The 24974-nt window shown below is 46.1% G+C and overlaps 1 protein-coding gene across 1 annotated transcript in view; it reads left to right on the plus strand.

Moving 5' to 3' along the window:
* The window catches only part of LOC138259410 (girdin-like), a 632998-nt gene that overhangs the window by 336724 nt on the left and 271300 nt on the right, over positions 1-24974 (plus strand). Inside the window, exons 16-17 of the mRNA XM_069207157.1 lie at positions 708-820; positions 2671-2815. Coding sequence (XP_069063258.1) covers positions 708-820; positions 2671-2815 — 258 coding nt within the window. The remainder of the gene's footprint in view (positions 1-707; positions 821-2670; positions 2816-24974) is intronic.

The following is a 24974-nucleotide window of genomic DNA, read 5'->3' on the forward strand; positions in this document are numbered from 1 at the left end:
CCGCATTAATAATGGATTTGCTGCAACTGCCACATAACCCTTCATCTGCATATTTAAAAAAAAATGGTTTCTAGCTCAGACGGGTCGAAGGTTACTAAAAAGGCTGCTGCACGTTTGAAATTCAGGCTCTTTGCAAAAGTCACCTTTCATTTGCTGGTTATAGTATTTAGTTGTTAAACGGATACTAGTGATATGAAGCCATACATTAGCAAAGCCAATAGCTATTGTATATGCGAGATCTATTGGCTTTGCCAATGCTTGTTTATATTTGTTTGTGTAATAAATACAATGTTTAATCATTTGTGTATTCATTTGATAAATGCTTTTGTTTGTATTTTTGTTTATAGGTTTGTGGTTTAAATCATTGAACTTTCTTGGGTAGGGGTACCTCCTTCCAGCTCCAGCAGTGACTCGGGGGGGGGAGGTGTCACTGGATTACAGTAATAATTAAGTAGGGATACACAGAAGTCAAAAGGTTGAGAAACACTAGCATAGAGGGCAAAGCCTCGTTATCTCGACTGCCCTGGACTCAAGATAAATACTTCACAGTCCTGCAATCCTTTATACAGCACAGGCCAAAGTGCAGCTCTGCAGAAATTGTGCAGGACCTGCGTAAGGAAAAGTGCAGAGATGCTAGCAATGTTCAAACTTTTGGACACAGTGCAAGAGCTCTGATTATTCATCTTTTGCCGTATCCCTTGTTTCAGGACTTGATGACAGAGAAAGTGAAAGTCCAAGAACTCGAGACAGACCTGACCAAGCTGAGAGGACAGCTGGAACGCCCCTCTCTGTGCGAGGAGCAGCACACCTCAAACGGCAGGTGAGGTAGCATCTAGGGTGTCACAGGTGCCTTGGTCTCAGCCATGGATGTCAGTTAGGGGCTGGTAGCTTGATTTCTTGGACTACTGGTAATGCCCTTGCAAGCACTCATCTCAGGGGTCAGGATGGAGGTTGCAGCAGTGCTTAATTTGTAAACTAATGAGTGTCTTTTCACAAAGATCTGGTTAGAAGCCTGAGAGCTTCACTATTAAGTGTCCGTGCTCCAAATACCTAGGATGAATAGTCTTTAATTAACCTCATGCCTCTTTAATCCCCTACCAGACACTCCCTTCCCCTTCATCTCACTCTTCCAGATTCCTGCAATCTCGTTTTGTGAAGGTTTTTCTGTCTTACTCTTCCTCTATCTTTAAACGTTGTGTGCTTATCCCTCTCTTGCTCTCGGTAAACGCAGAAAAATAAGTGCCGGTCCCTAAAAGTGAGTACCAGGGAACCGCACTGGCAGCCACCAGCTTAATTAAGCATTGAGTAGCAAGATCAGAAAGCAAACAGCACTCTTTCTGTCCTGTTCACTATCTGCATTTCACTGGTGACCCAGTTATAACACCAGGAAGTTCTAACTTGGCCCTCCTAAGGTAGCCTCATTTAATGATAGTGCCGGCACTTCGTATAATACAAGATGTAAGGATGGGCAAAATCCTCCTCTCCATCAAATACTCTTGGTCAGTCATGAATGAAACAATGCTGTGCATGCTGTTATGGACCTAACCATTTAAACATATACAGAAATTACTAGGAGCATCTCCATCTGTCCCCCTTTAAATGTCTTTCTCCACCATGCTTCTCTACGTGACCACTTCACATAATGGGAGACACTTCAAGTACATATACACTGTGTGGTTTACACTGGCAGAGCATCTTTTGTGCCCCCTGTCCTGTTGAGTTCTCTGAGGGTTTCTTATCCCTAAGGTGTCCTCTAAAGAAGTTTGGACTAAAAGACCTTCTTGTCCTTATCATTTGTATTGTGTTTCACTGAGTGAATCTGTGTTAGACTCAAAGCTGAGTTGAACACTCAATGGGTGTTTCCACATTCTATAAATTTCCCTTAGGTTCTTCCCTGCGTTCCAGAGAGACTGAAGTTCTCCAGTATTGGATCTTTCATAGATTCACATGCTTGAATCATCCCCGTCATTGAGGTGGGAGCCTCATGGTAACTTTAAATATAAATATTTAAATATTCTGAGGATTCACTAAAAAAAAATCTATTTCTTAAAGACAGCAATTTGTAACTTGGGATTGGGGTGGCTCAGGTGGGTCAGGATTGACACCATAAGCCTGGGACCTTCTCTAACCATTGACGGTGCTTTCCTCAAGTGTTTCCATAGGTGGTGTCCTTAAATAAGAGTCCTATACTAGACTTCAGACAAGACAGTGGGTCCTGTTATAGTGCTCCTCGGCTCCAAGTTCAAATTCTCCCTTCGGTCTCCATACCTGAAAACTCTTTCAATCAGCGTAGGCCTCCTTTTTTGTTGTCACCTTCTCATCCATCTGTAAGACTTGATTATATGACAGAGCAACAGCTCTAAAATTGTTCTGTTAACCTCAGTCACCCAACATACATCCTCCACAGAGAGAGGTAATACCCTATGGGCCCCCGACCAACCAGTGTTGTTTGCACGTCTTGCAATTTTGCCAGCCCTTCAACAGCAAATAGGAGACAAAGAGTGTGACAGAGAATCAGCCCATGATGTTATTTGGTCAGAGTGTATGTGTTGACACTTCCTCTACCCCTGGCATTTTGGTGAATCGACATCTATTGTCCCAGTGGTGCAAGAACACTTTTGTAGCTAAGTGTGCTGCACAATGCATTTACTCATTTCTCTTTCTTTACAGAAGTCAGTATCAGAGCCTGGAGAAGCGTCTGGAAGTCTCTTTCAAAGCAATGCTGCAGATGAAGGAAGACCAGCTCAGTGTGCAGCGTGAACAACTGGGAGAGCTTCTCAGTGTCAACCAGCAGCTGTCTGAGGAGTTGCAGCGGGTAAGAGAGATTCAGTCCGAGCTCTTGTGACCTTCCACCAAAACCAATATTATGCAGCATTATCCACAACCAGTGCTATTAAGACCCCTAGCCAGATCCAACACTGCACTATATCACCTCCAGCCACCTACCTACCACCATAGCCAGTGCTTAACTCCCACCAGTAACATCAAGTTCTCTTACCACCATAATTTCTCCGACACTTTCACCCAAACCAGGGCTCTTTAATCCTTTCAACACGGTGCAAGACGGATTGCAGACCATTACTCACACACCAATTCACCAGATGAATTCACATGTGACTTAAATGATCTTACTAATAACTATCAATTTACCACTGAAATTATGAATGAAACAACTTTGGATACAATATGAGTGTATGCATTGGAATTTAAAGCTGTGGTGTGACAACCTTTTTTATTAATTGCAAATAGTGTGAAATCATAGACATTGATTTTAGTATGTGAGTTATGGTTTGCATGGCAGGTGTTTGTCCCAGGGATTACAGAGCTAACCATAGCTGGGGAATTTCAGGGGGGTTTAGTTGTATTTCATAATCTAACTCCACTTTAACTATGTTTTTATGTGAATTTCAGAGATTTTTAAAGAAAGTTTTATGACGAAAGCTAACCATAACTTCATATTGACTATATTTTTTAAATGGAAGGGTAAAAGTGTCCTTGGTGATTTGATAAATGTTGTAGGCTTGTTGAAGCTGTGTTGGTAAATGATACTGCCTCTGTATCATGCAGCAGCCAACCTCTGTTCTGCATGGAATTGAGCTGTGTGTGCTGGCGGTTCACTGTGAGCAGGCCATGCTCAGCCCCACCTTGATGTTAATCACTGTTGCACTTCGTGTCCCATGTGGCCACCAACCACCTGCATATTTTGGTGGTCATTATGACAATGGCAGTGACAGTTTAAGTTATGGTAATACCGCCAACAAGCTGGCAGTATTTACCCCTAAATTATGACCATGGCGGTGTTAACTCCCATAGACAGCCAATGTACCACACCAACTGCCAGGGTGTTAACACCACTGACGACGGCGGCAGCCATTGTCAGGAGATTACCCATTAACTCAAACTCCCACAGGAGCAGATGCCTTTTACCCAACTCCCTCCAACAGATGCGTGTTCAGACTTTACTGATTATCTGAACCCTGCATCTGCAACGGGGAAAGAGGAATGGGAATAGAAAAAGAGACCGCCTCCTGAGCCAGTTCCAGCCTGTGTTTCCCACTTGAAGAAAGGGTATTCAGTGTGTGCTTCTGTAACCTGCACCTTTCTTCTTATTGGGATTTCTTTAAAGGAAGGACCTGCAGTCGGGTGAAAGAGCATAGATAAGTACATTCCTACTGCGCATTCAAATGTTCAGCCATTCACATTCACCCAATTCTATTGGTCTCCTAACCTGGATCTTTTGAGAGACTAGCCTCTCTCTAAGAGAACAATGTTAACTTAAGATCTTCTTTTCTCCAGGAGTCAGAGGTATCCAAGGTTCTCTGGAGAACAGTTCAAAGGTTCACAAATATACAATCTACTAATGTATTTCACAGGAAACGAAATCTCCTTCTCAAGGTTCAGTTTTTATCAGTCACAGTCTCTAGGAATTAGTCTGAGCACTGAGGTTTGTCTCTAAGAATGGCAAGTCTGCAAGGCGAAGAATTTTTGAATATTATGTACATATGTATATATTGGCAAGTCTGGAAATCATACAAAAGGATTCCTTACTGCAGTTGCTTGAAGTTCTGTTAAGCCAAAATGAATTCTCCTCAGAAAGCCGATAGCCAGTTGTTGGAAGGAGGAAGAAATTCAGCTTCTACAGAAGGGAAAAAGTAGCTGGTGTGCACACCATAACAAGAAAAATAAGTAATTACTCAAAACTGAGAGAATTCTCTATAAAACGAAGCGCCTCAGGAACACTGCTCATTCTCCCCAAGATGACAGTGGAAGTGCGCAGCTCCCAGAGAAAAACAGCTGGAGGGAAGCTTCAGCACGAGACTAAGGTAGAAACACTAGAGTGCTGACCTCACAAAGATATGCGGCCACCATCTTGAGTGGCAGTTAAACCTGAAGAAGCTAGTTCTAAGAACAGCCTCCGCAAGAGCCACCGGGAGTGAGGACGCCGCTGCAACCAACGTGAGTACAAGGAAAAGGGGAATCGTTTTTGCTGAGGGAAGAACTTACCAACACTGGCAGTAGTTTTCCTGACAGCCATCAACAGCCAGGCGGAAGCCAAGGTACCGCCCACCATATTATGACATAGCAAACTGCCACGATTTCTGGGATGGTACCAACCCCATCAAAAGCCTTGCGGAAACACTGCAAAGTAAGCAAAAGACTCACCATCAGAAACACAGAGAAGACCACCGCCGCCATGGAACCGGAACTACAAGTCCTCTTGATGCTCTTCTATACTATCCTCCACCTGGAACACCAACACCGACGAAGATGACGACGGTGAGTACAGCCGCCTACCACACAAGGGAGGGAGGAAAAAGAAAGTGACACACATACGCACAACACACACCATTCACACACACACACCATGCACACAACCAGTTGCAGAGGAAAACCAATGACACAGAACCCACGTCATAATAATGCAAGGACTACATTTAGGTTTAACTGATATTGTCATTTGATGCCAACAGCCACCATATTGTCTGTATGAAAAAACAAATAGGAGTAAATGTCCAGAAAGGGCCAATGGCCAGTCCAAACTACAAAAGGTCCACATGGCCACAGGGCGCAGTCCAAGCCCCAACTTGTTTCCTGATAATATCTGCACTACACTGTGCAGGGGCATCATGTTGGAAATGGGCAGGCACCTCAGGGGGAAGGGGGTGGGGGGCACCTCATCTGAAGTGGGGAACTTGTCTACTTGTTCCAGAGGGTGCTCCATGCCCATTTCTCTTTGCTGGGGGGTGCAGGGTCACAGTCTCTGAGGTGGGGAACTTGCCCACTGGTTCTGTAGGGGGCTCCATGCCCATTTCTCTTTGCTGGGGAGTGCAAGGGCACAGTCTCTAAGGTCTGGAACGTACCCACTGGTTCTGAAGGGGGCTCCTTGTACAACAGTCCCTGGAGGGTGGCCTACATGCTCTCTGCTGGAGGTGAGGGCTGCTGTGTCTCAGCTGGAGGTGAGGGCTGCTGTGTCTCTGCTGGAGGTGAGGGCTCCTTGCCCACTGTTAGTGGAGGTGTTACCCTGCCTGCCTCAGCTGGAGGTGAGGGCTTCTTGCCCACTGCTGGTTAAGGTGTTACCCTGCCTGCCTCATCTGAACGTGAGGGCTCCTTGCCCACTGCTGGTGGAGGTGTTACCCTGCCTGCCTCAGTTGGAGGTGAGGGCTCCTTGCCCACTGTTGGTGGAGGAAGCCTCTTGCCTCTCTTTGTTGGTGGAGTGGGAACCTTCCCTTTTTTGGGTAGTGGAGTGGGATCTTTCCATTTCTTGGGTGGTCGAGTTTCTGAGGTGGAGGTGTGCTCCCAGTAGGAGTGGCAGCCTTCACACTCTGGGGCCCCTTCTTGCCAGCAGCTGTTGATTTGATGGGAGCAGTGGCAGACTGTTTGGCTGAGGTGCTGGGCTGGGTCGATGGGACTCTGCTTTTACAGACAGGACGTGGGGGGGTGGAGGGGGAGGGAAGAGGTCAAGTTGGGCAAGGAAAAGCTTCTTAGGACGGTGGGGTGGGATGACCGAGGAGGGATGAGAGTGGAGGTTGAGGGAGTGGTTGTTGGAGGTGTACGCCTGCTGAACTTGGGTGCAGGTGCATAGTCAGTGTGCTGATGTGTGGTGGATGGCTGCCGGGAGTCTGAGTGTGTGTTTTTGTGTCTCTTAGAAGGGGGCAGACAGGGTGGGAGAGGACACAGTGGACGCATAGATGGATGTTGTGGAGGTGTCTGCAAGTGAGGTGTGTGTGCTGCTTGGTGTGGTGATGGTGGTGGTGGCTGTTGATGCAGTGCATGCAGGTGTGAGTGCAGATGTGACTGTGGGAGGAGGAGGAGCAGGAGGGGGAGACAGTAGAGGCAGTGGAGGTTGTTATGTGTGGAACTGTGTGGGGTTTGTGTGAGAGCTTGTGGCCTGAAGTGTGCTGCCTCTGTTTGTCTGTGCCACTCTTGCGTGATGTTTTGTGTGCATGCTTGTCTGTGTGCATGGGATGGGTTGGGATTGAGGTGACTGGGACTGGGAAGTGGGAGTTGGAGGGGGGATGTAGGGACAGGGACACTGGCTACTATCAGAGAGGAGGCCAGAGCCTGAAACGATCTCTGTTGGGCCGCCAATACACAGTGGATGCCCTCCAGGAATGCATTGCATTGCTGCATCTGGGATACCAGCCCCTGGATGGCATTCACAATGGTCGACCGCCCTACAGAGATGGATCTCATGAGGTCAATAGCCTCCTTACTGAGGGCAGCAGGGCTCACTGGGGCAGGACCTGAGGTGCCTGGGGTGGAGGAGATGCCCCCCTTCCTCGGTGAGCGGGCATGGGTAACTCAGTGGGGAGGCTACTTGGAGGGCGGTGGTGGTATGTGGGGTGGCAGCTGTACTTGTAGCTGGGGTGGTCCTAGAGGTGTCTGCCATCACCAGGAAGCTTCCATCGGAGGAAGAATCAGAGTCAGTGTTGTCACCGCCTGTCTCCGCCATGGTGCTCCCGTCGCCCTCCGTCCCACTGGTTCTCTCGGCGTTGGTGGACTCTGCCTCCTGGGTCCTGTGGGATGCAGCTCCCTCTGTCGGCGGTGCCCCTGCTCCTCTGCCAGATGATGCTAATGCACACATGGACAGGATGACAGAAGAAAAAAGTGGGGGGGGGAGAGAAAGGGAGCACTGGATCAATTCCAACACCACAGTTGGCATACACATTACATTCATACACAGGGATCAGGATTGTGCACTATGCACCGCACTGGCATTCAATTGGGTAGGTGCCACAGCAAGATGAGAGACAACCACCGCCAACTGCAGCCCTCCTGGGACCCACTAAGCCCTCTCTGACATGGAATGCAACCTAGCTAGGTTACCAGATTTTGCAATACACCCATTTCCTTTGAGCTGGATCACGCTACAATGTCTGACCTGGCATTAAGGGGCACCCACTTACTGAAACCCACCACAAGGCTCCCATGCCACCTACCAATAATTGTTGTTATGCTCACTGTACTCACCTCTTTGTGACTGCTATGATGGCCTCAAGCGCTCATCCAGCTCTAGGTAGGCCACCATCTGTATGCGGGCCATCAGGGGGTCAAGTTCTGACCGGCACCCCTCCCTTGTTGGGAGGCCATCCCCAGCTGGGCCTCTGCGTTCTTCCGGGCCCAGCGCCTCCGGTCCTCCCACCTTTTCCTACAGTATGTTCTCCGCCTGCTGTAGACCCCCAGGGTCCGCACGTCTGTGGCAATGGCACGCCACAATCCCTTCTTCTGATGGGCACTGACCTGCAGAGGTAATACAGACAGGAGGTCACCATTACACATACAATCCAGCCTGTCACACATATGGCCCACAAATACCATTTCCATTTCCATTTGGCACACACATCACTCGGTGCCCACCATGTACACTACCACCAGACATACCTCCCCCCAAAATGACACGATGCTTGCATACACATCTCCATGCAACCTTGTCACATGCATTGTGCCCAAGGTGTACTCACCTGTTGATCTGGAGGCCCATGCAGCTGTCCATACTGGGGTAGGACCCCATCCACCAAGCGCTCCAACTACTATGAAGTAAAGGCAGGGGCCCTTTCCCTGGTCACACGGGCCATGGCAGGATCCAGACACAGGTCACAGCAGCACACACAGTGTAGGTGTTGTTCTGCTGAAAGTCGGGAATCAAGTGGGGTTATAGACAGAAAATGGTGTTCAGGTCCTGGGCGGTGTACACCGTTACCGCCAATCCCCATTGGCCACTGTACTCCATAGACCCCCATGTTAGCCAATGAGGAATAGCACGGCGATGCAAGACTGCCTTCCGCAGTTACCTCACTTCCACCTGTCCCTACATACAGGACAGGCGGTCACCATTTTATGGTGGTGAACAACATTCAGATAATCGAGAACTGTGTCATTGCTATAAATTGCATATACATTGCCATTCTCATTGTACCATTACATTAATGCTCTGTGTACACTGAGGTGGTGGTTCCATTGTTCAAATTGTGACACCCTACTCACTCTTGTGTCCCTTAGATACCTACCACTGCGGATGAATAGGAGGAGGAGACAAGACCCTGTGTACAGACCCCTTGTGGACTTGACTATATAGGAGGACAGTCACATAATACTCACCTATAGACTGGACAGGGCCACTATCACAGAGCTGTGTGCTCAATTGGAGCTTGATCTGATATCAGCTATCTGTCATCCCACTGGGATCCCAAGTTTTATCAGTGCTCCATTTCCTGGCAATTGGTTCTTTCCAAGTGACAGTGGGTTTGGCAGCAGGAATGTCACAGCCAATGTTCTCAGTAGTGCTAGCAAGGGCTTTGTCTGCCTTGGTCAAACACATGTGCAACTACATTGCTTACCCCCATGTGGAAGATTTGGCCACTGTGAAGGCAGGATTCTATGCAATGGGACATATACCTAACATTATTGGGGCGATTGACAGAACACATATTGCATTTGTCCCCCTTGCCACAATGAACAGGTATTCAGGAATCGGAGGAGTTTTCACTCACTCAATGTCCAAATGGTGTTCCTGGCTGACCAGTACATCTCCCACGTCACTGCCAAATATCCTGGGTCGGTGCATGACGCCTTTGTCCTGAGGAATAGCAGCATCCCAAATGTGATGGCACAGCTACAGAGGCACAGGGTGTGGCTAATAGGTGAGCCTGAGTCCCCACCCGATGTATGTCAGTGTATGACTTCAGGAGTTATCCCCATACCATTGTGTAAGGCTAATGTTTGTCCCTCAATACTTGCAGGTGACTCTGGCTACCCAAACCTATCGTGGCTCCTGCCCATTTGAGGAATGCCTTAACAGGGGCTGAGAATCGGTTTAATGGTGCATATGGGCAAACCAGGCGGATCGTCCACCGTACCTTCGGTCTCCTGAAGGCCAGGTTCAGATGCTTCCATCTGACAGGTGGATCCCTGTGCTACTGACCCGAGAAGGTCTGCCAGACAGTAGCAGCATGCAGCATGCTGCACATCCTGGCCCTCAGGTGACATGGTCATTATCTGCAGGAGGAGGAGATTGGAAATGCCCCTGTGGCAGCAGTGGACCCTGAGGACAGTGAGGATGAGGAGGCAGAGGATGAGGATTTGGACATCAGAACATCAGTTATACGTCAATACTTCCAATGACACACAGGTGAGACAGTGGTACTGACAATTCCTCTGACTATTGATGTTTTCTGTGTGGCTGTAGCAGGGTGGCATTCACTTCCTTTGCATCTCAACTTACTGTCACCTATGCCTTCTCATTTTGCAGATGTTGGTGTTATAACAACTGTGTACTGATGTGATGACTACAGACAGCTACAGGTCATTATTTGTATGCTATCACAGTGTTCAGATCATTTGCACAAGATGTGACTGTTTCCATTATTACACATTTTCATCACATAAAACAATATCCCTCAAGTTGTGTTCAAGGGTATTTATTTGAGTGCAAATTATAGACGGAAAAGTGCAATGGAATGGGGTGATGGTAGAGGTAAGTCCAGGGTATTGTTCCAGTCTGTTTGTAGCACAAGTCCAGTGTCCAAGGGGCCATAGGAAAGGGAGCAAAGGCAGTTCAGAGTGGACAAGGTGACAGGGTGGGACACAAGGGTTGGGGTACATTCAGGAGAGTCTAATTTCCTGGTGATGGTCTTGGTCTTGACATGTGTCTCTGGCTTCTGTCTGGGTTGCAGGGAACGTTTGTGGGGTGGTTCACCTTCTGCAAGGGGAGGGGTGCCGGTGGCCTGTGGGTCCTGTGACAGGGCCTCCTGTTCACTAGCTGTAGCAGATGTGGAGGGCTGGTCAGTAGACTGGCTAGTGGTAGAGGCCCGCTGGTGTGCTGTCCCTTCCCTAATGAAGTTGGCCATATCAGCCAGCACCCCTGCTATGGAGACCATGGTGGTTTTGTGGGCCTGAAAATCTTCCCTGATCTCCTGATGGTGTAACTCCTGCAGCCGCTTCTTCTCCTGCATGTTGGTAAGGATCTGGCCCATTTGTCCTGGGATTGTGGGTAAGCCCCCAGGACATTAGTGAGTGCCTTCTGGAGAGACGGTTCCTTGGGCCTGTCCTCCACTTAGCGCACAGCTGTCCTCCGAGTGTCCCTGTCCCCCTGTGCCTGTGTCCCCTGAACGGTGTGCCCACTGCCACTGACCCCAGGACCCTGATTGTCTTGGGTGTGAAGTGTGGACTGGGGTCCCTGTACAGGTGGCACACTTCTGATTGACGTGTCCTAGGGACAGAGGTGTGGGGATGGTGGGTGGGTGCTATGGTGTTGGGTACTGGGGGGGAAGGCTCTGTGGTGGACTGGAAGTGGGCTGGGGTTGCATACTGACCAGTGGTCCCTGATGGGCCAGGAAGTTCATCCAGATCCTGAAGTCCAGAGTTACTGTCATCACTGGGGGCATCTTCTGTTGGGGGACTGGATAGTCGTGGCACCTCCTCGTCACTGGGATTGGCTGGGGCACCTGTGGGGATGTAAGTGATGTATTATCCCTCATATCTGTGACGTATTGTACATCCCTAGCTTTCCCTGTATTGTTGCTGTTGCCCTGCCACCTTTGTTTGTGTATGGTGATGTATTGTGCAGGGGTGTGGAATTTATTAAAATATCTACTTGTCCAGGGGCCAGGTTGCATCTCAAATCTACTTGTCCTGTAAAAAGATCTACTTGTCCCTTTGGTGCCATGTAGTGTGGCGACAAATTATGGCAGCAATCTCATTATGTAAGAGCTCTGATAATAGCCTCTCTGATTATGCCAGGGCTACTACCATAGTAGGGCTTGAATACTTGCAGTTTCAATCCCTACTGTAGCAATTTCCTTATTTTGCCACCTTTCTGCAGATCTGCATACTGGGGCTGGAGGAAGCAGTAAGCAATAGTTTCAGGACTGGAATGCCTTTAAGTCCGCAAACCTACTAACCTGCATGTTTTAAAGATTTTCACCAGCTTCTCTCTAATATTTTCCCATAATAATAAAGGTTGGACATTTACTCCTGTCAATGGCAGAATTAGAACTTCTTCCAGGGTTGGGAAGAAAGTGGCTGGAGAGAAAATGAACTTGCAAATGCTCAATAGATTTTCACATGAACAAATCTACACATGCGTATTTACCCATGCTAAAATATAGTTCACAAATATTTTATAGGGGTACGACAGATACCATGGGTGCACTTTTGTGACTTTCTTTAAGAATTTGGGGCCACATGTAGGTACGTTCAGATTTGCGACCAGTAAATTGCTAGTCAGAGCGACTCGCAATTTGCAAGTCGCAAATCCTAATGTAGGATGGTGTCCCTGACATCATCTGTGATTCGCAAGGGCTTCGCAAATGCCCACCTCATGAATAATCATGAGGTGGGTCGCAATTTGCGACCCCCTTGCGAATGGCGGCCCTCACAGGGATGGGGGCCTGCTGGAGACAGCAGACCACCATGTTGGTGACTGCTTTTCAATAAAGCATTTTTTTTTTTGTGTAATGCAGCCCGTTTTCCTTAAAGGAAAACGAGATGCATTACAAAAACGAAAAATGAAACGTTTTCGTTTCATTTTTTCAGAGCAGGCAGATTGGTTTGCGCCTGCGTTCACAAAACAATCCTACATTGCAATGCGAGTCGCAATTAGGAAGGGAACACCCCTTCCTAATTGCGAGTCGCAAACCCGTTTTGCGAATCAGTAACCAGGTTACCGAATCGCAAAACTGGGTTTGTGCATCGCAGTGCGCTTTTTGCACGTCGCAAACAGAGAAAGTCGCTGTTTGCGACATGCAAAAAGCTACCTACATATGGGTCTTGGTCCCTAATTAGGTCTGGTGTTAACAAAGACATTTTGTTTTTATAAAATTTCTATTTCTCTCTCTTTCGGCTGGCTTTACTGTGAGTGATCGCATTCTGCTCTTCCACAAGGAGCATATTGGCACACAAAGTAGTTTTGTTCTGTGTCGGGAACTACAGTGGCAATCAGTGACGTAACGAAACTGGAGGGTGCCCCTTTGCAAAGAACATGGAGGAGCCCCCTCTCCAGACTCACTCAGGGCAGGTGCTGTGCTGAAGGGGCCCCCTGGAGGGCGGCTGCAGGGCCTTTGTTATGCCACTGGTGGCAACGTGTGCTTTTAGAGTTCAAAAACTTTTTTTTTTTTTTGCCAGTGTTTGTTACAATGTTGAGGGCCTGGTAGCTCCCACAACAATAAAGTGTTACAAAAGCCATGTCAAAACAAGACACGCATTGATGAAACTAAAAGACTTATAAAAATATGTCAGATCAGTTGGCTTTGTCAGTGTTTGTTTATTTTCATGCTTCCCATAATTGTGTTGAAAATGGTTACACTGATTTTCCATTAGAAATATGTTTGGGAAATACTAGCATGCATCAACACATTTTCTAAATGACACTTCATTTGCATCTAATCAGAGAGCATTTTGGGAGCATTATACTTAGCCTCATAGCCTTAACTTTTCAAACATGTGTATACACCGTTTTTTTTTTGTACTGGAACCAACGTCAGTAGTGAAGTGTGACCTTAAGACATTTATTTACAGCACTCACCCTAATAATTAAGGCTTTCAAATAATGAACCATAAATACAAGTTCGGACAGTCTTATCTTTTGGAAACATTACCTCAACTGCAGAGAGTTCCACTCTCTGTAAACAGGCAGCCAAAGGGCTTGTGTTGCAAGGACAAAGTAAACATAAAAACTTGTTGCCCTTGACCCCAAACAAGATGTGCTGGGCATTGGGCGATAGGAATTCCACATCCCTGGTTTTGTGATTGTTAGTACTCCATGCTGTGCATGCTTTGGTGATGGGTGTACATGCAGGAATGGGAGGGCTGTCCATGCATTGGTATGGCATGCAGGGCTTGGTATTCTGGTTACTGACATGTGTAAGTTAGGTGCACTGTGTGGGATGGAGTGGAGTGATGGGAGTCAGGGTGAGGGGGTTGGGGTGAGATGCATGGGGGGGTGATAGGTTGTAAATTTTGACTCACCAGTTTCCAGTCCACCGGCTCCTCCAGTGAGTCCCTCAGGATGCAGCATTGCCAAGACTTGTTCCTCCCATGCTGTCAGCTGTGGGGGAGGAGGTCGGGGTCCCCAGCCAGTCCTCTCAATGGCGAGCTGGTGCCATGCTGCCACGGAATGTACCTTCCCCCGTAGGTCGTTCCACCTCTTCTTGATGTTGTCCCTTGTTCTTGGATACTGTTCCACAGTATTCACCCTGTCCATGATCCTCCGCCATAGCTCCATCTTCCAGGCAATGGCTATCTGCTGTACCTGTGCTTCCTCCACCATGACCCGCAACTCCTCATCAGTGAAACGGGGGTGCCTTAGTGGGGACATGGGTGTTGTGTGGTGTGTGTGTTGCGCAGAGGGTGTTGAGTAACGTGGCGGGTGTGGGATGTGGGGTGCATGACGGATGAATGTTTTTTTGTGGTGTGTCAATGTTTAGTTGTCTCTGTGATATTCGTGTCTGTCTCGTGGCAATTTTTGGTGTTCGTAAACGGTTGTGGGTAATGTGGTTGGGTTTTTTATAGTGCTGTGGGTGGGTGGGTAGTTGTGGTGTGTGTATCAGTGTCAGGTGTGTGTTTTGTTGTATTGGCCAGTGTTGTGTTGTTTTGTATTTGGGTGGCCATTCAGACCGCGCCAGTGTGTACCGGCAATGGTTTACCGCCATTAAATGTCCACCCCGCCGCAGTGATTCGTGGGTCATAATGTGGAGGACGTTGTTTTGTTGGCGTAACGGTATGGGTGGTAGTACTGACACTTTAACACTGACCTTTGGTTTGGCAGATATGTGTTTGTGGCAGTATTCTGTCGGTTTGGTGTATGTGTGTCATAATATGACGAACGGATGTTCACCTCCGCGATGGTATATTGGCGGCCGTCACTCCAGTGGTAAGTGGGATTTACCGCCATTGTCATAATGAGGGCCTAAGTGTGCAAGTTGAACCCAGTTTTGTATCTGCCAACTTAACTGCAAATGCTCAAATGGTGCCAGAGATACTAGCAAATCAAAGCTTTTTTGAGACCCATTCTATGTTTTACTTAAGCCACCAAGACACCTTGAATCTCTATCGGGCTTAGCTTAATATACTGGTAGAAAACTAGAAATTTAAAGTCCTGATGAAGGTTATGAAAATGTGTCAAAATCGTTTTATGCCTAATGCTAACCATATTCCCCCTTGACTAATCTTCTTGAAACTAGCCATATCAGAAATAAGACAAACATGCAAAGTGTCTGCCAAATTCTGTGCAGAACCCCAAAATGACACCGAACATATTTCTGTGTAATTTTTCAAAGATTATCCCTTCCTCCCCTTCCCCTGTACTTCTCCTTTAACTTTACACCCCTTATCAGATCTCAGTGAAAACCCAAATCCCTGCAATGGGCCTAACTGGCTAACAAACTGTAAAATGTCATTCTTGTTTATTAAACAGCACCATTATTAGCAAATGAATATTTTGAGTTTCCACCCCTTAACTGTGACCCTCTTTATAGATTTGTATGAAGCTCAAAATCAACAGTAACCTAAGCACGCAAAATGTCAGTCTAGAGCAGATCTGTGAAACTTCGCCAAATTTGTTTGAAAATCAGTGACTTTTTTCACTCCTTCCACACCCCTTTACCTTTGACCCCCACCACCACCCTTGTTGAATCTGTGTGAAACCTGAGATTTCTTGCATTTGCCTTAACTTGTCAACAGCCTGACCAATATCATACAGTTGTAAGTATCCTTTAAAGAATCATCACAAATCTTATCAAACATACCTACCGAAAGCTAAGTCTGCTAAATGTCTGCCAGATTTAAAATTGCCTGGTCAATGTATACCACAATTAGCAATTTAACTATTTTAACACTAGCTTTTACTGTGCCCTCCATTTTAGGGCTAGTTAGACTTGGCATCCTTGGCGTGGTCTCCCTTAACTTTTTGCCTCTGCTTCCCAGGTTGTTTCTGTGTGCTGGACTCTGATTTTGCTGTTTCATTTGCTCTGGACACTTTACCACTGCTGACTAGTGCTAAAGTGTAAGTGTTCTCTATGTAAATTATATGTGTAATTGGCTTTCCATGATTGGCATATTTGATTTACTAGTAAGTCCCTAGTAAAGTGCACTAGAGGTGCCTAGGGCCTGTAAATCAAATGCTACTAGTGGGCCTGCAGCACTGGTTGTGCCTCCCACATAAGTAGCCCTGCAAACATGGCTCAGACCTGCCACTGCAATGTCTGTGTGTGCAGTTTTAAAACTGCCAATTCGACCTTGCAAGTGTATCCACTTGCCAGGCCTAAACCTTCAGTTTTTCTACATGTAAGGCACCCCTAGTCCCTAGGTAGCCTCATGAGCAGGGTGCAGTGTATGTTATAGGTGGGACATGTACTGATGTGTTTTACATGTCCTAGCAGTGAAATACTGCTAAATTCAGTCTTCACTGTTGCAAGGCCTATCTCGTCATAGGTTAACATAGGGGCTGCCTTTAAATATTATTAAAGTGCAGATTACCTCTGAGAACAGATAGAAATTTGGAGTTTAGGGTCTCTGAACTCACAATTTAAAAATACATCTTTCAATGAAGTTGGTTTTGAGATTTAGTTTGAAAATGGTACTTTTAGAAAGTAGACATTTTGTTGCTTAAACCATTCTGTGACTCTGCCTGTTTGTGGATTGCCTGTCTGGGTCGGTTTGACAGTTGGGCTGTTTGCACTTCTTCTCTAGACAGTGACACAAAGGGAGCTGGGGTGTCTGCTGGTGAGCCATTTGTTCTAGGAGGGGAGGGTCACTTACACCTGAAAGGGCTGTGCCTGCCCTCACACATTGCAGTCGCCAACCCCCTGGTGTGTGTTTGGGGCTTGCCTGGGCAAGGCAGGATCTTGTGAACAACAGAGACTTTCCTTTGAAGTAGATCTACTTCAAAAGCAGAAAGGGGTATAAGTATTGGACCCAAAACCCCTAAAAATCAGATTACTTCTGGAACCAAGAGGAACCTCTGCCAAGGAGAAGAGCTGAGGAGCTGGATGATGAGTACTGCCCCTTTGCTTGAGACTGTGCTTTGCTGAGTTGGCCTGCAGTAGCTGCTTCTGCCTGAAAGAGGACAAAGACAGACTTTTGTGTGACTTCTCACTGGTGAAGAATCTCCAAGGGCTTGAACTGAGCTTGCCTCCTGTTGTTGAAGTCTCAGGGACATTGAATACTTCTCTCTGCCAGGACCTGGACTCTCTGCTGAGACTCCTGCCCTGGCAAGTGCTGCCCTAACCTGTCTCTGGGCCCTTGAAAGGTGAAGCTGGTGGAAACGGGCTGAAATCCATGCACAGACCGTCGTGCGGTGAAACCTTTGATGCGCCATCTGCAATGCAGCTGATAAACAACATGCCGCCGGCCTCGCAGCTAAAATTGACGTGCCACCTGCATCGTGGCTGGGAGATCGACACATCGTGGCTGGAGAAATGACGCACAATACCCATTAGCCACACACAGCATGGTTTCCTGACACAGTGCCACCTAATTTCGAACGCAAGATCGCTGGATGTGAAAAATCAACAAAAAGCCTGCCCGGACCTGAGGTGCTCGTCTGGGATTTGATGCATTGCTCTCTTGCGGGAGAGAGAGAAGGATACACGTCGTCCTCACAGGAGCAGGAACGATGCACGGTCTCGCTTGCCAGTGAGAAATCAATGCATCGCTGGCCTTTTTCGATGCAGGCTTACCTGTGTGGCTTTATTATTTTACGCTAACCAGGTACTTTGTGTAACAACAGTATTCTCACTGTTTTCCAAGGATTAAGACTCTTATTCTTTGTAAAATTCATATCTTGACTTGTGTATGTTGGAACTTTGTTGTTCTGGTCTTGTTTGATTTAGATAAATATTACCTATTTTTTTAAACTGGTGTGGTGCCCATTTTGTAGTGTTTCATTGTATTACTGTGTGTTGGTACAAATACTTTACACATTGCATCTGAATTTAAGCCTGCCTACTCGTGCCAAGCTACCAACGGGGTGAGCGGGGGTTAACTGAGTGTGATTCTCCTTTAACCTGACTAGAGTAAGGGTCCTTCCTTGGACAGGGGCTAACTTGACTGCCAACCAAAGACCCCATTTCTAACAGGGCTACACAACGTTTAACATAGCAGTGACCATCCTGACATACAACAAAGCCTCAGTGTCAAACCTCTTCCTTGCACGCCCTCCTAAAACATTCTAACAACACTGCAAAAAAACTCCACCTCAACTTTGAGGAAACAATTTATACCAAAGAAGAAGCCCAGAAAATCCACAGCACTATCACTTGCACTCCCACTGTCACTGGCCCAGTCTATTCATCAAGACTTAGACCAGGACCCCTCTGTAGACAAACCAGACCTATATGAGAACCCACTGCTCAAGTATGATAGTGAAGAGCATTGGTATGATTATAAAGTAGACTCTCCAGACAACTTATGTTTGGAGCCAAATCATGTCAAACCATCACCACCCGATGACACAATCGTATATCATACAGCCATGCAACGAGTGACAGATCACCATAAAGGTAAGCTTCATGTGGTGGAAGAGGAGAGTGACCCTTTCTAAAAACAGAGTGACATGTATGCCTCTCACCTTTGCTCGAGAACATACTCAAGTTCTCCACAAAGAGGATCAAGGATCCAATGAAAGCATGGGTGATCGCACCTAGAATGGAGAAAAATAAAAGCTCTGTAAGACCCCATATTTATTCTCAGAAATGATCCACCTGATTCTCTGGTTGTCCGCAAAGTGGCTTTCATGTACGGCATAGGGATATTACTCCACCTGATAAGCAGAGCAAGAAAATTAAAGCTGTGGTCAAGAGAGTAGTGACGGGGCTGAACACAGTGGCAAGTCACCAACTCCATCATCCTGCTCCCCATGTATGATAGACACCAGTTGGAAGCAAGAGAGGTGCTTCTCAGGCACCGTCCTGTCACTTACAGAAAGTGGGGAAAGACAGTTTATAGTGGGAAAAGTTCATTTCGAACACAAATATGAAGTGTGCTCTCAAAGTGTTGATACTCCATCACCAGATTAGCACTAGCATCCTACATTACTGCTATGCCTGGGTCCAGAGTATTTGGCTTCCAGCAAGAATTACAACAGCCCTTCATCGGCTTGCTCTTCAGCGGTGAACACCTATTTGAACCAGAAGTCGATTAAATGCTGAAGGAAATAAAAAAAGGGCACCAACAGCAAAGGCCCTGAGAGCTTTCCAAAACCAGCCATGAGAGGCAGGGTTTGTCACTAACTAGAAAGGGCAGCAGCAGAATCAGCAGTCACCTTACAACTCATCACTTCAGCCTTAATAACAACAATTGTCATTTAAAAAAGATCAGGTGTTCAAGCCATACATCAAAGATGGCTTCTGTGGCTACAGCCGCGCTATGGCTAGGGGAGTCCAAAGCAAGAACACTTCTGCCTCCAAACATTAACTTTCCCCACATTCTCCCCAACCCCTTAACATCTGTTGGGGGAACCCATCTGGTTATATCTGTTCCAGTGGAACCGTATAACCTCAGACCAGTTGGTGCACTTGATCATTAAACAGTGCTACTTCCTGAAATTTCAGAGCAAAACACCTAATATACTACAATGCTAATATAGCATCAGCCTAGACTACCTCTGGATGCTACTGAAATAAGTGCAGGTACTAGTCAAAAAGTGTTATCTAGCCGGGCCCTTCATATTAGCGAGGACAAGTAATCTCTTTATTGTACTTTCTAATTCATAAGAAAGACATTTCTTGCGGCTGATACTTGACGTCTGTCTAGTCAATCAGTACATCACGTCAGAGCACACAAGATCACATTCTCCTGCTCTGATTTAGGGACTGCATGGGAGTACACAGAAGCCAAGGCACAAAACAAATGTTTCTAAATGTTAAGCCCTGGGTGAGAGGTCCCCCTGCGTCTCTCCACAAGCATGCCAGACGTCCTTACCCTGTACCCTTTTATGTTTTTTTTTTCAACTTCAGAACATGGGGACCGAGTCCCCAAGTCCTGTAGTGGCAACCACAAAATTCTTCCCTGGGTTGTGGCAGCAAATCCGCTCCTTCAGTATGCAGTACTGAAAGGGTTGACAGAATAAAATCTCCCTTGGCCATTCAGAGGGCTCTTTTTAAAATATGTTTGGTACCACATAGTCCAGCATTTTCAACCATCCAGGTATATAACATTTTTTAACTACTTTGATCCCAACCTGAGCACCTCTTTTACACCAAAGCACAAAAATCCTGCCAAAATTGCTGTATATCCAGCCAGTCATTTTTTTCTGTATCGGAGAACAAAGTTTCCTATGAGCATTAACATAGAAAATCAGTGGTGCAAAACTTTCCAGGAAGTAGCTGAGGCAGATTAACATTTATTTATTTAAAAGTTTTTTGCAGATTTTTCAAAAGGCAGCCACTCCACTCTGTAGTAGTTAGGCTTACCAGAGATAGGAATTCCTCAGATTATTCCCTATTAATAACTTTGCACCCGTTTGAAGAATTGCCACTAAACTTTGCAAACCTATTCTTCCATCTACATTGGCATATGATGCAAAGTTTCACAGTGATTGGTCAAAGGGGTGCAAAGATAAAAGGGGGAGGAGAGGTGCCCAAGGCGTGTTTTTCCACCAATGCATTTTCCTTAGACTTTTGTATCTTGCGAAAACGGCAGAACAAATTTAAAAAAAATTTAGTAGGATTAGACATTAGGTGCTCAGATCATCCTTTTGGGTACTACTGGGTAAGTACGGTAAGTATTATTTAAGTTTTGAGGCATTTTAACCTAGTGAAATCTTTGGTGCGATTTTCGTGAAATTTTGGGGTATTTCATGGAAGTACTGCAGTACATAGTGATGACAAGTCATTTTGTGATTGGCTAATGACAGCCTTTACAAAACGTAAAGACAGCCATGTTATGTTTAGGTACACTTTGCCTGTGTTCTGCGTTTTGCCTTTAGATGTAGGTAAGTATTCAGTTAGATTTGTTCCCCTACCTATTACCGCTTTACTAAAGTGGTAATAGGTAGAGAAAAATATTTATAGTTTCCATATATTTAAATAAAATACACTACAGAACCCTATATTTTACAAATATGAGTCCCGATTACAATCTTGGTGGATGGGATACTCCGTCACAAACGTGACAGATATCCCGTCTGCCATATTACAAGTTCCATAGGATACATTGGAACTTGTAGTATGGCGCACAGGATATCCGTCACCTTTGTGATGGAGTATCCAATCCGCCAAGATCATAATCAGGCCTATATTGTTCTACAGTCTATTTTTCATTTTTAACATATTTAAATCTTCAGTAAAAATTCTACAGAGTACCGCAATAATACCTGTGCCCTACTCCCAAAACTGTTATAAAAATATATAGTCAAATATAAAGACACTTCTCTACCTATTAACACTTTAATAAAGTAGTAGACGGTAGGCAACAATAATAATACTTATTACTTACCTAGATATATGATTCAAACCCAGAGAGCAGTGAAATGCATAATGCAGAACTCAGACAAAAAAGTGCTAAAAAACACATGGCTGCCTTTTACGTTTGGTAAACACAGACTTTAGCCAATCACATACTGCGTTATCAAGCACATGTACATTGGTATGCCGGGATCTCACCACGGTATACCTCAAATTTACCAAGGTATACCACTGCACAATATATAACGAATATTTTAAAAATATAACTTTAAAACTACTTACACTATTCACACATACTAGCAAAGTGTACCATTTACACAAAATAATTTATTTTTTCTGCCACATTACATCTACATCTGTTAGCACACTTTCACACTACATCAGTTTCACTCCACTGTACGCCACTTCACTCTATGCTACTTCACTCTACGCCGCTCCACATTACGTTATTACACTCTATGCCATTCTACTGTCACTCCACTATACACCACTCCACTCTGTGCTAATCCACTGTATGTCACTCCACCCTCCTTCACCCCACTTTACACTATTACACTCCACGTCACTCCATTTTATGACACTCCAGTGTACGCCAAAAACACTGGACGCTTTTCCAATCTACCCAACTCCACTCTGCACAACTTCACTGTACAACACTACACTTTACACAGTTCCACTCTCTGCCACTTTACTGTACGCTGCTTCATTACACCCACTACACTGTACGACACTCCACGTTATGCCACTCCATTATACAAGTCCACAACAAACCACTGTACGCTATTATACAGTACATCACTCCATTCTACAACACTACACCCTACGCCACTCTACTGTACGCCAGTCTACTCTGGCGTACTACACTTACACTATTCCACTGTATGACATTCCGCTCTATGCCACTATATTCTTCGCTATTCCACACTATGCCACTCCACTCTAACATACTCCAGGGTACGCTTTTGTGCTGTTCACCATTCCACTGTACGCTATTCCAATGTATGCTGCTCAACTGTACAACACCCAGTCTACACTACTCCACTATACGCTACTACACCATACGCCAATACACTGCACACTGTTCCATTGTACGCATCTCCACTATACGACACTCCACTCTATGCTATTACACTCTATGCCACTCCACTCTAAGCCACTCTAATATATGCTATTTACTGTATAGCACTCCACTCCACTGTTCGCCATTCCACTCTATGCCACTCTACTCTACCCCACTTAACTCCAAATCACTCCACTCTGTGCCACTCCACTCTACACCACTTTACTTTATGCTACTCCAGTCTACGCCATCACCCAATACGCCACTCCACTATACTCCATTCCACTCTGACAGTGAACTTGTCGCTACTACACCGTACATCACTCCATTATCCACCACTCTGGTCTACACCTCGACTTTACTCTAATCCACTCTACCCTACTACGCTCTACCCTATGCCATTGTACAACATTCCATTCTACGCCAGTCCACTATTTGCTACTTAACAGTATGCTTCTACAGTCTTTCCCAGGACACTGTACCAAACTACACTGTACCACACTGCATTCAACGGTTTTTCACTTGGCAACACTCCTCTGTACGCCACTAAACCTTACACATCTCCACTCTACACCTTTCCAGTCTGTGCTATTCCACTGTACACCACTACCATGTACCTCACTCCACTCTGTGCCACTCTACTCTACCCTACTCCCCTGTACGTCAGTCCACTGTATGCTATTCCACTCTGTGCCACCCCACTCCAGTGTATGCCAGTCCAGTGTATGTGATTCCACTCTATGCTACTCTGCTGTATGCTTTTCCACTTTACGCTGCTACACTTTACCTCACACCACTCTACGCCACTTCACTCTACAACACTCCACTGTATGCCACTCCTATGTAGGCAGTGTACACTATTCCATTGTACGCCACTACACTGTACCTCACGACACTCTGCGCCACTCCACTCTACAACACTCCAATGCATGCTGCTCCACTCTATGCACTCCACAGTACACCACTTCAGTGTACGCTATTTCACTAAATGCTGCTTAACTGTACAACACTCCAGTCTACACCATTCCACTCTACGCCACTCCAGTCTACGTCATTGCACTGTACGCCACTCCACTTTATGCTACTCCATTCCATGACAGTCCACTGCGCCAATCTACTGTATATCACTTCATTCTAGACCACTCCACTGTATGGCACCCCACTCCACGCCAACCCACTCTACCCTACTTCACTGTACCCTATTTCAGTGTATGACACATCATTCTACACCACTGTACTGTATATTAGTCTGCTATATGGTACTCCACACTGTTACTACATCATACGCCAGTAACACAGTGTTATTCCACTCTACATCACTCCACTGTATGCTACTCCACTGTATGCCACTCCACTTTTCACCCCTACACTCCACTATTCCACTGTATGCCACTCCATACTAAAAACAGGCCACTGTACTCCACTTCACAGTACACTATTACACCAATGTAGGTCACTACAGTCTGCCCCACTTTACTCTACCCCCCCACTCTACAACACTCCAGGCTACGGTATTCCACTACACTGTACGCCACTCCAGTCTACGCTATTCCACTGTATGTAATTTTACTCTACCTCACTCCACTCTACGCCACTCTACTCTATCCTACTGTACTGTACAACACCTCACTCTATCCTATTCCACTGTGTGCCACTCATTCTACCCCACTCCTCTATACCCCATTCCAGTGTACACTATTCCTCTGTATGCCACTCCAGTGTACGCCACTAAAATCTACACTAGTCAACTCTCGAACAGTCCACTGTATGCCTCTTCGCTCTATTCCACTCCGCTATACGCCACTTCATTTTACTCCATTCTAATGTATACCAATCCACTCTGACACACTCCACTATACGCCACTGCACTGTAAGGCACTCCACTATATATGCTGTTCCATTCCTTGCCACTCCACTTTATGCCACTCTCATATAAGGTAATCTACTATACACCACTCCACTGTATGCCACTGCATTCTGAGCCACACTACTCTACGCCACTCCACTCTGTGACACTCCATTCGACACCAGTCCACTCGGTGCCACTCCAGACTGTGCCGCTGCACTCCACATTAGTCCCCTCTAGCCTACTGCACTCTGCGCTATTCCACTGTACAGAACTCCACTCTCGTCATTACACTCTGTGCTGTTCCAATCTGCCATTCCACTCTATGCCACTGCACTCTGCGGTACTCCACTGTACGCTATTATACTTTACCACACTCCACCCTACGCTAATCTACTCTACGCCACTCCACTATGTGCCTCTCCAACAAACCACTCTGGACTTGACAACACTCCACTCTATGCCACTCCATTGTTCGTTATTCCTCTGTTCACCACTCACTGTACCACATTCCAGTTTATTCCAATCCACTGTACTCTACTCAGCAACACTATTCTCTACCAAAGTATACTTTACAACACTCTCCTCCACTGTCCTGTTCCACATTCCACCTAATGACAATCCACACAGTGACAGTAAACTCTACGATTAAAATTTTTTAAATTAG

This window comes from Pleurodeles waltl, chromosome 9 (genome assembly GCF_031143425.1).
Source record: "Pleurodeles waltl isolate 20211129_DDA chromosome 9, aPleWal1.hap1.20221129, whole genome shotgun sequence".
In the NCBI taxonomy this organism is placed as follows: domain Eukaryota; kingdom Metazoa; phylum Chordata; class Amphibia; order Caudata; family Salamandridae; genus Pleurodeles; species Pleurodeles waltl.